The 10,217-nt window shown below is 44.5% G+C and overlaps 1 protein-coding gene across 1 annotated transcript; it reads right to left on the reverse strand.

Moving 5' to 3' along the window:
• Positions 1 to 7,364: 7,364 nt before the first annotated feature.
• LOC308583291 (uncharacterized protein) lies at positions 7,365 to 8,577 on the reverse strand (the record flags this gene model as incomplete). The annotated part of the gene is made up of 3 exons (XM_081187107.1): positions 7,365 to 7,462; positions 7,534 to 8,272; positions 8,380 to 8,577. The coding sequence occupies 3 exons, from the start codon at positions 8,575 to 8,577 to the stop codon at positions 7,440 to 7,442; spliced, it is 960 nt and encodes a 319-aa protein (XP_081043233.1). The 3' UTR covers positions 7,365 to 7,439.
• Positions 8,578 to 10,217: the final 1,640 nt, after the last annotated feature.

The raw sequence follows: 10,217 nt of genomic DNA on the forward strand, positions 1-10,217 counted from the left end.
ATAGCCAATATCCTCAGAAACCCCAAAGATAAAATCCAGTTAGAAAACCAAGGGGTCTATGAAATACCCTGCAAAGTCTGCCCAGCCACGTACATTGGACAAACAAACAGACGAATAAATGCACGTATCGCAGAACACAAGAATGCCGTCAAAAAAGAAGAAAAAACTTCCTCTCTTTACCAACACATGAAAGAAACAGGACACGAAATTAATTTTGCAGATTCCAAATTGCTCTTTAACATGGAACATCACCACAAGAGAATAATCATGGAAGCCATCGAGATAGAGAAACACCCTCACAACATGAACAAGCGTGACGACACGTCCCGCCTGCCAGACATCTGGAAATTAGCCCTCCCCACAAAAACCGACACCAGAACCAGAGGCACACAGAACGCCATCTCCAATCAACCACACCAGACCCAAACCCAGACCATCTCCACAGATAAATTACAGACACCATCCAGTAGCCAAACCATAGTGGCACCTCCGGATGCTGCACCCCCCTGCAATCCCTACACAGATCTGGCTGGCACAGGGCACAAAACCACAGCTCGCCCCTATACACGAAGCCAAGCCAGAGCACAACTAAGTGCAGTACAGCCATCTTCTCAGAAAAACTCTTCACAAGCTCAAGAGGTCAAGACACGAAAGCTTTAGCAACTAATCCACACCTAATGACCCTCCTAAATGGTACTCAGAATATCACTCAAGAAATCTCTCAAGATATCCCTCAAGTAATTAATGAACAAAAGAAGAAAAGGCACACTAACCTGGGAACTTCCTCTCTGCCCAGAACGTTGGAGGCTATACACCACACCCCCTCAACAGTATTTATAGGAACTCAAACACTAAGATCCTGCTCTGTTCCAGTAACAAGAAGCCGAAAGCACCAGCCTGAAGATGACGAGTGAGACCTCGTCGAAACGTCGCCTAGACACCCCAACTCTTACACGGGAAGACACCCGAAGACACCAAAACCTGCATATATATATATATATATATATATATATATATATATATATATGAAGACAGGAGTGCCTGGCGTGCTCTGGTCCATGGGGTCACGAAGAGTCGGACACGACTAAACGACTAAACAACAACAATGTATATATATATATAATATTCTTGTTCTGTAGACTAGTTTGATTCTTAGGGTATATCATCTCAAAAATTGTCAATCAAAAACATTTGGAAAAAGACTGCCAGAGGGAAGGGGGAGGGCATGTGAGCACAATGCTTATTCTCAGTCTGATAAGTCATATGCTATCAGAGTGAGATTGTGATGCCTAAACCAAGCGACCCTTTCCATGAGCTGTCTGGGAACTTCACCTTTAGTAAATTTGTTGGTACTTTTTAACTATAAAAATGTCTTTTTTCTCAGCTGGAACTCACCGGAATTCAGTTCTGCCACCTCTCAGGTGGTACTGTACAGATCACACTTTTACATAAAACAACAACAACATTGTTTCTACTGGTGGAACTCATGTACTATGTTCTGTTCCAGGTGTGTGGGAGCAATGAGCTCACGTTGTCTTTGCAAATGGAAAAATGGTAGACAATAAAGGGCTTGTTCATACTGAAATCTCACTACTTCCACAAATCTGTATTGAGGATTAATTTTAAGGTTGCTTGCTCACTATCCCAGACATCACATTTTCTGTTTCCTTCGTAACAGTTGCACTCTGAAGTGCCAATTCATCCATTTTGCCTGGTGTCTGAATTCAGATGTTTCAATACTCTCAGTGACTTAAATGCAGGTGCCAAATCTTAAGTGGCACATAAGTAGGGCCATTTATTTCAATAGGATTACTTATGTCCTATTTAGGATTAGGCACCTGCTGGAAAACTTTGCAAAGTCAGAGCCAGAGTGATTGCACACATACAGACAGTAATTGGTAACAACAGAGATTATGGCAACACATAGAAGCTGGTACTCCTGGGAACCATTTGACTTGCTTATACTTTAATTTACTTCTGATTACATCTAGATAAAGGCGACAATCCTGCAAAGGGGAAACCCAATATGCTGCTGCAGCTTCCCAGGTGTTGATTAAGGGGAGCAAATTTGCATGTAGAGTGAAATACAAAAAACAAAAAAAACCCCATACCAAATGGCCATTGCAATACAATGGGTCCTTCTGGATGGTCATAGGCAATCATAGCTACCACAGTCTTCAAGTGGTGCAAAACCCCAGGAGTTCCAGGCACTTACTCAGGGTTCAGTTTTCTTGGCACAAGGGACAGCAGAGACTGTGGTGCCTTTCGGATAAATGGTTTATTTTTACATTTATATTTTCCTGAACTCACAAGTGGGGGTGGAGGCTCGCAGTATTAGCACCCCAAAAGGCCTTGCTTCTCCCATAGTCACAGCCTTGGATTCAAGCAGAAATCAAGCAAGGCACACACAGGGTTTTCTCTTTATCACTGCTTGCCAGCTGAGGGAGCCCACCCATTTGTCCTCTGGCACAGAGCAGCTTTCTTTCTTATACTAACGACCCATGAGTATGGACCATTGTGGCCATTGCCTGGCTGATATAACAATTAGACTTTAATCCTTGCTGGATCCAGGTATTAGAAAGGACTCAAACACACAAATACTCACCCCTGAGGGGGTATGGCCTGAGTCTCTATCAGAGAAAGCGGTGTGGGGGGGCACATTTAGCCCCTAGGGTTAAGATTCTCCTGTCCTGCACTACTGGCTCCCACACCATATATTAAAACAGACCCTTCTTTTTTGCCTAGAATGGCTATTGGAAATCAAGCAACACCATTGAAGTATTAATGCTTATGTTCCTTATAAGTCACACCTTCTTCCTCTGCAGCATTTTTAGAAACATAATTATGATGAATTTTTCATTCTTTCCCTTGTTTATTTCATATATTTCCAGCTTCTCCACAGAAGACGGTTATCTGGGCATTACAGACAACTGAAATTACAACCATTTAACTTATTTCTTTTTCTGGAATCATTAAAATAAATTTCATAGTATGTCTTTACTGCAGTGAAGCACTCCGTCAGGAAACTATCCTCCAGTTTTTCAGCTAGCGTTTAGAGACTTGTTAGCTGAATGGAGATTCCTTCAAGGAGAATAAAACTGTGTTGATAAGACTCGACATGGACACAGAATTCTTTGCAGTTCAGTTTCTCCTAAAGGTGTCTATTTTATGATGGCAATAATAATGATAATGATGATATCTTGTTCTTGGCTTTTCATATTATGTTTAAATTTTACTGATTTTATACAGAAGCATAGCTGTGCCTTCCTCCGGGCAGTCACCTTAAAACTGGGCAGACTTTTTATTTTCTGTCAAAGGCCATTGACCCACAAGTTGGAGGAAAGAAATCAATGGGAGACAGCAGACAAGCATTAATTAATTACATTTCAGGGTAGACACTGGCTGCATTCAGGCGGCACTTTATTCCATTTGCTCCAACATTTCCTTACCTGATAAAGACTCTCCTCCCTGAAAGAGAGGGGAGTGGTTGTGGGCGGGAGCTCGAACACCGCTCCTAGCAGGGGGCGTTGCCCCCTGCCTCCAGCTTACCTGGCTGGCACTCACGCCCCCCCGGTGGCCGCCCAACCAGGTGCCATGGGGGGGCGTGTCCAGCAGCCTTTATGCTGCAGTGCCAGCCTCTCTCCCCGGCCTCATTTCTCTTCATCGTCCTGTGCGAGTCACCCACCCTCCACTCCCTTTGAGTTAGGGCTTAGGTCATTGGCCTTGCTATGGACCTTAGGTTGGTCGCCCCGGTTGCCCGGGGGGCCTGGTAGGAGTTTTTCCATTTGGCATTAGGCTTTTTGGTTTTTTCGCCTACCTCGTAGCAATCGTCACAACTTTCTGGTGGTATTGGTGGGTAGGTTAGGCATTGGAATAATGTGTTGTGGTGTGTCGAAGTGCTAGGTGTGGCCATCGCCTATGCCTTCAATTTATAGCGGTATTCCGGTAAAGGAATCTGGCGGTCGTGTATTCCGTCCGAAGCCTGCTTGGCGGGAGGCCATGGCACGACCGGCGGTGACATCAGGGGTGAGCCTATAGTTGGATTAGCATCAACAGGTGATGAACCCCTGGTGAATAAACCCACTTGTTTTGCGATCCAATGCCTAAGCCAATACCTTTTCATTGCTGTAATCAATAAAGTTGTGGCCTTTTCTAGCCCATTAACCTTATATCACGTGTCCCTGTGTCTTCATTTTACTTTGCGGGGGTCGGGTCCTCGAACTACAATTTTCACCTATTATGTAATCTTTCACACAAAACCCACTTCTGGAAATCTAGCAGAATCTAGTGGAAGTTTAGTGTGCATTTCTGTAAAATCTGTTTGCAAACTCATTAACCTGGAAAATTGTGGGTCAAAATTGCAGGCAGTGTTCTGGCATACAGTTCTTTGCTGCTGATTCACCCATCTCAGGGGGAACAGAAGCACACATGCACAAAAGAACATGTTCAAAGATGTCTGCTGTTGTGTTATGCCATGCCGACCTCTCATGGCTTCCTAGCTCAAGGAGATCTGGACAAAGAAGCCTCTTGGACCCTAAGAGCCTCATTCACTTACTGATTTGCTGGCAAATGACAGGGCCTTTTTTGGCAGCACTTTCAGGTTTGTGGGCAATGATGGCATTACTGCTAGACTGAAATTTGGAAGAGAGATGGAATCATCAGTATGAGGTGAACAGCAGAGGGTACCATCCTCCAGTTCTCAGTGTGTAGGAAAAAGTGTTGCAGATCAAACTCTTAAAGTTGTAGTCCATGGTTTTGCCCATTCACCAGTGTTCCATCATCTCAGGGGTGTGAAGGTCCATGGTGTGCTGCTGAATGGTTTGTCATTCTTAGCTTTTGATGGAGATTTGCAGCTGTTGGTGCTGCCTTTTGTGGTGCTGGCTTGCCAGTTAGTCTGGGTGGACTTATTAATTTTTATTTTCCCATTAGCCTGTGTGCATGAGACAAGTGGTGGTCTTTCAATATAGGGGGAGGAATTATTAATATCATCAACATCAACATCATTTACATTATTGCTATTATTTTTGCAATAGATTGCAATAGACTGCTATTAGATTGACTTATTTTAGTTTGGCTCTTGTACGTACTGTATATAATACTCTCTATATATACATATATATATATATTATATATAGTGGATGTGTACTTTTAGTGAAAATTCTATTGTTGTTTATCACTTCGTAAGGAATTTTAATCTGAAAGGTTGAATGGAAATGTTTAAATAATAACCAAATGAATGATTAGTGTTTGGAGGTAGCTTTCTGATCACTCAAGGTGAACAGATTTATCAGTTCTTTTATTCAGGGTGAATAGAAATGTCACTCCATTGATATATTGTGAACTCATCAGAGGACTAAACCTCTGAACAACATCTTTCATTGTGTAAAAAAGCACACATATCTTGCTTTCTGCTTTTGAAACTGGCCATAGCAGTGGCAGTAAAGTGCATTAAAAATGTTTCATTAACTATAGAGAAATGTTCCTCTAAAGTGTTCTGGGTTTTGATTTTGAAAATGTGCACAACTTAAGCAATATCATCTGTTTCTATTTTAAAAGCACACACTGGAAGACTGCATTTAAGTCCCTGATTGTTGAACTTTTTCTTCTCAGACCTGTTGTGCCTTTTGCCAGAATGAGAGAGAACATATGCTTGTTGCTGTGAAGATGCTAAACTTGCTGGCCTCTGAGGAGGGAAGTGAGGACACAGGGAGTAGAATAACCTTATGGTGATTATGCAAATTAAATGCACACAGCCTATCAAAGTGCAGGGAATTGCATGAGGGAGGAAATATTTAGTCATGCTTCAGTAACTGTATAACATCCTGCATGCTGACTGGCTGAAGCAACCCCATTTTTCATATAATTTTGTTTAAATGCCAGTACATTCAGATATCTCAGGATGACCCAGCGTCATTAACTTCCACCGAAAGGCAATTTATAGAATCAGCGGCAACTCTCCTGAATGTGCCATGGTAGCATGATAAAAGGCAATCCATAGGAGTTGACTTGGTGGCTAGAGAACAAAAATAATTTCTAGAACTTAATTTCTCTCTAACCCTTTCCTTAAACAACAACAACAACAACAACAACTTCTTTATTGGACAAATTTGACCAAGAATAATATAGGAAGATTAAAGAAAAACACAGGGGAAGACGACTGAAAGAAAAGGCAACAAGAAGAGAAGTCAGAAAGAAAAATTCAAAAGTGGAAGAAGAAGGAGAAGAAGAAGAAGAGGAGAGGAGGAGGAGAAGGAGTTTGGATTCTATATCCCACTTTATCACTACCCTAAGGAGTCTCAAAGCAGCTAACAATCCCCTTTCCCTTCCTTCCCCGCAACAAACACTCTGTGAGGTGAGTGAGGCTGAGAAGTGTGACTATCCCAAGGTCACCCAGCAGCTGCATGTGGAGGAGTGGAGACACGGACCTGGTTCACCAGATTATAAGTTTACCGCTCTTAACCACTACACCACACTGGTGTGGTGGAGGAGAGGAATGCATCGCCTTTCTGGATCATAGTGAAAGTGATGATGATTTTGATCCAAGCATCCTTCCAGACCATGACAGGTATACAGACTCTGACCAAGAGGCTGATCCAGAAAGCCATGGTGGCCGTGGGATGGAGAAACAACATTCTGGTGGAAGCGCATCAGCGGTAGAAACAGCACCAAGAAGAAATAAGATCAAACTCAGCAAAGAGGACTCGTTTGCAACATTAGGTACAGACTTTTCCCTTGTGAAAGATGAAGCACCAGTATTACATCTGCTCAACAACCAAAGCTACCGTAAATTTCGCTCCATAACACGCAGATTTTTCCTCCTAGAAAGTAAGGGGAAATGTCTGTGCGTGTTATGGAGCGAATGCCTACAGATGGCGGGGGAATCTGCTGCAGTCGTGAGCAGTCCGTGGCTCGCTTTGAAACAGCAAAGCGGGTGTAAGCGGCTCCTGTCAGCTAGCGGAGCCGGGAAGGAGGGAGAGAAGCAGAGCGGGAGTTGGCTGCTTTAAAATACCCCTGCTCTCTGTCCCTGCCTGCAGTTTTTTGCTGTCCGATTTTGGATTAGGCACTGTAGGGGCTGTGTGTGTGTGTGTGCTTGAGCTATCGTTCTCCTCCTCCTGCTTCCCCTTCACTCTCCCTGCGCCCCTGCGACGTTAGAATTGACACTCTGTGTGACTGTGTGTGCGTGAGGGCTGCTTCTCCTCTTGCTTCCCCTTCACTCTCCCGACGTTAGAATCCACACTCTGTGTGTCTCTCTGTGTGTGATTTGCTTCCCATTCACTCTTCCTGCGACTTTAGAATCCACACTGTGTGTCTCTCTGTGTGTGAGGGCTCCTTTTCCTCTTGCTAACCATTCACTCTCCCAGCGCCCCTGCGACTTTAGAATTGACACTCTGTGTGGCTCTGTGTGTGAGAGGGATCGTTCTCCTTCTCTTGCTTCCCATTCACTCTCCCTGCGCCCCTGCGACTTTAGAATTGACACTCTGTGTGTCTCTGTGTGTGTGAGGGATCGTTCTCCTTCTCTTGCTTCCCATTCACTCTCCCAGCGCCCCTGCGACTTTAGAATTGACACTCTGTGTGTCTCTGTGTGTGTGAGGGATCGTTCTCCTTCTCTTGCTTCCCATTCACTCTCCCAGCGCCCCTGCGACTTTAGAATTGACACTCTGTGTGTCTCTGTGTGTGTGAGGGATCGTTCTCCTTCTCTTGCTTCCCATTCACTCTCCCAGCGCCCCTGCGACTTTAGAATTGACACTCTGTGTGGCTCTGTGTGTGTGAGGGATCGTTCTCCTTCTCTTGCTTCCCATTCACTCTCCCTGCGCCCCTGCGACTTTAGAATTGACACTCTGTGTGTCTCTGTGTGTGTGAGGGATCGTTCTCCTTCTCTTGCTTCCCATTCACTCTCCCAGCGCCCCTGCGACTTTAGAATTGACACTCTGTGTGTCTCTGTGTGTGTGAGGGATCGTTCTCCTTCTCTTGCTTCCCATTCACTCTCCCAGCGCCCCTGCGACTTTAGAATTGACACTCTGTGTGTCTCTGTGTGTGTGAGGGATCGTTCTCCTTCTCTTGCTTCCCATTCACTCTCCCAGTGCCCCTGCGACTTTAGAATTGACACTCTGTGTGTCTCTCTGTGTGTGAGGGATCGTTCTCCTTCTCTTGCTTCCCATTCACTCCCCCAGCGCCCCTGCGACTTTAGAATTGACACTCTGTGTGTCTCTGTGTGTGTGAGGGATCGTTCTCCTTCTCTTGCTTCCCATTCACTCTCCCAGCGCCCCTGCGACTTTAGAATTGACACTCTGTGTGTCTGTGTGTGTGTGAGGGATCGTTCTCCTCTCTTGCTTCCCATTCACTCCCCCAGCGCCCCTGCGACTTCCAGCGCCCTGCAACTTTAGGGCCAGTTCTCTCTCTCTGTGTGTGTGTGTGTGTGTTGACCTCACTGTGCTTGTTGGGGGAGAGTGTTGGTCGCACTTTTTCTTGATTTGTCTCAGAGTGGTTACTATCGTGGTTTCCTTGCTGGGGAGGAGGGAGAGATGCAGAGCCTGCTTGTTCTAAAGGAGCAAAGCCGGAGAGGAGCCTCTCCTGCATTATTAGCAGCACCCTTCTCCACACACCCCCATGTGTGCTCCTTGTCCCTTGAGTGCTTTTCCTTCCCTCCCCACTTAAAACGTGGTTACAAAGCACGGATCGACATGGATCCTCAGGATTTTTGCACTGGGTCACCCCAAATTCACCATCAGATCACATAGCATGTCCATGGCTACAGCCTGCACAAAAAACACACACGCACCCACTGTTTCATGGGGCCGCAATGGGGCAAAAACGTGGTTACAAAGCATGGACCCACATGGATCCTCAGGATTTTTGCATTGGGCTACCCCAAACTCACCGTCAGATCACATGTCTGTGGCCACAGCATGAACCACAAAAATCATACATCCACTGTTTTGTTTAGAATATTTTTTTCTTGTTTTCCTCCTCTAAAAACTACGTGCGTGTTATGGTCAGGTGCGTGTTATAGAGCGAAAAATACGGTAATTTTTACCCTTCCCACTCTTATTTCAAAGCTATTTTTGTCTTTGTATCAGAGTGGTATATAAATTCAATAAATAATAATAATTACAGTGGTACCTCGGGTTACATATGCTTCAGGTTACATACGCTTCAGGTTACAGACTCCACTAACCCAGAAATAGTGCTTTAGGTTAAGAACTTTGCTTCAGGATGAGAACAGAAATTGTGCTCCGGCGGCACAGCGGCAGCAGGAGGCCCCATTAGCTAAAGTGGTGCTTCAGGTTAAGAACAGTTTCAGGTTAAGAACGGACCTCCGGAACGAATTAAGTACTAAACCCGAGGTACCACTGTAATAATAATAATATTGGTTTTCAGAATATTGTATCTAATGCAGTGACCTCCAGCATGATCAATGGCTAAGGATGATGGGAGATGCAGTCCAAGTCTACCTAGAGGTCAACATGCCAGTTACCCCTGATATAGCTCAAGATTGTCTACTGTGAGTGGCAGCGGCACCCTAGGGCCTCAGGCAAAGGTCTATTCACATCACCTATAACTGGAAATGCCAGGGAATGAATGCAGGCACTTCTGCATTCAAAGTATGTGTTTCCCTTCTGAATTACAGTCCCTTCCCCTATGCTTTTTACATCACGTCCAAAGCAGCTAAAGGGAACGTGTCCAACCATGGGAATGTGGGAGCATCTTCAGGACAGAAAAAGGGTATACTTGGATCCATATTTTGAATGTAGTTCATCCAGCACAATCCATCACACGTCCATTGTACATTCCTGCTCCAGAATCGAAAGAGTTGCAGTCAATGTACAGCAGACAGATGAAGCTCTTAACCTTAACTTCACCATATGGAGAGAGCTTAAGCAATAATATTCCGTCATGTAAAAGTCTCACATCAGGAGTCAGCAAACCACACAATATGTGGGACAAAAGGAAGAATGAAGCCTTATAAGCTTCACTTGCCTGCACTGGGCAACTAAATACGGTTAAGGTACCTTGTCTCTCTAGTGCACAGCACCACTTTCCTGTTAACCAAACTCTCAGTTTATGAGCTGTTTACTTTTCACATTACATCACAAATAACATTTCCCTGTCATATTGGGTTAGTGCAGGTAGTAAGATATCAAAGCAAGATTTCATTTTAGGGGATAACAGGGGACTGTTTATACAAATACTTACATAATTTGATTTCTGTGCACCTG

The sequence above is a fragment of the Podarcis bocagei genome (genome assembly GCF_964188305.1).
Source record: "Podarcis bocagei genome assembly, chromosome: 3".
In the NCBI taxonomy this organism is placed as follows: Eukaryota; Metazoa; Chordata; class Lepidosauria; order Squamata; family Lacertidae; genus Podarcis; species Podarcis bocagei.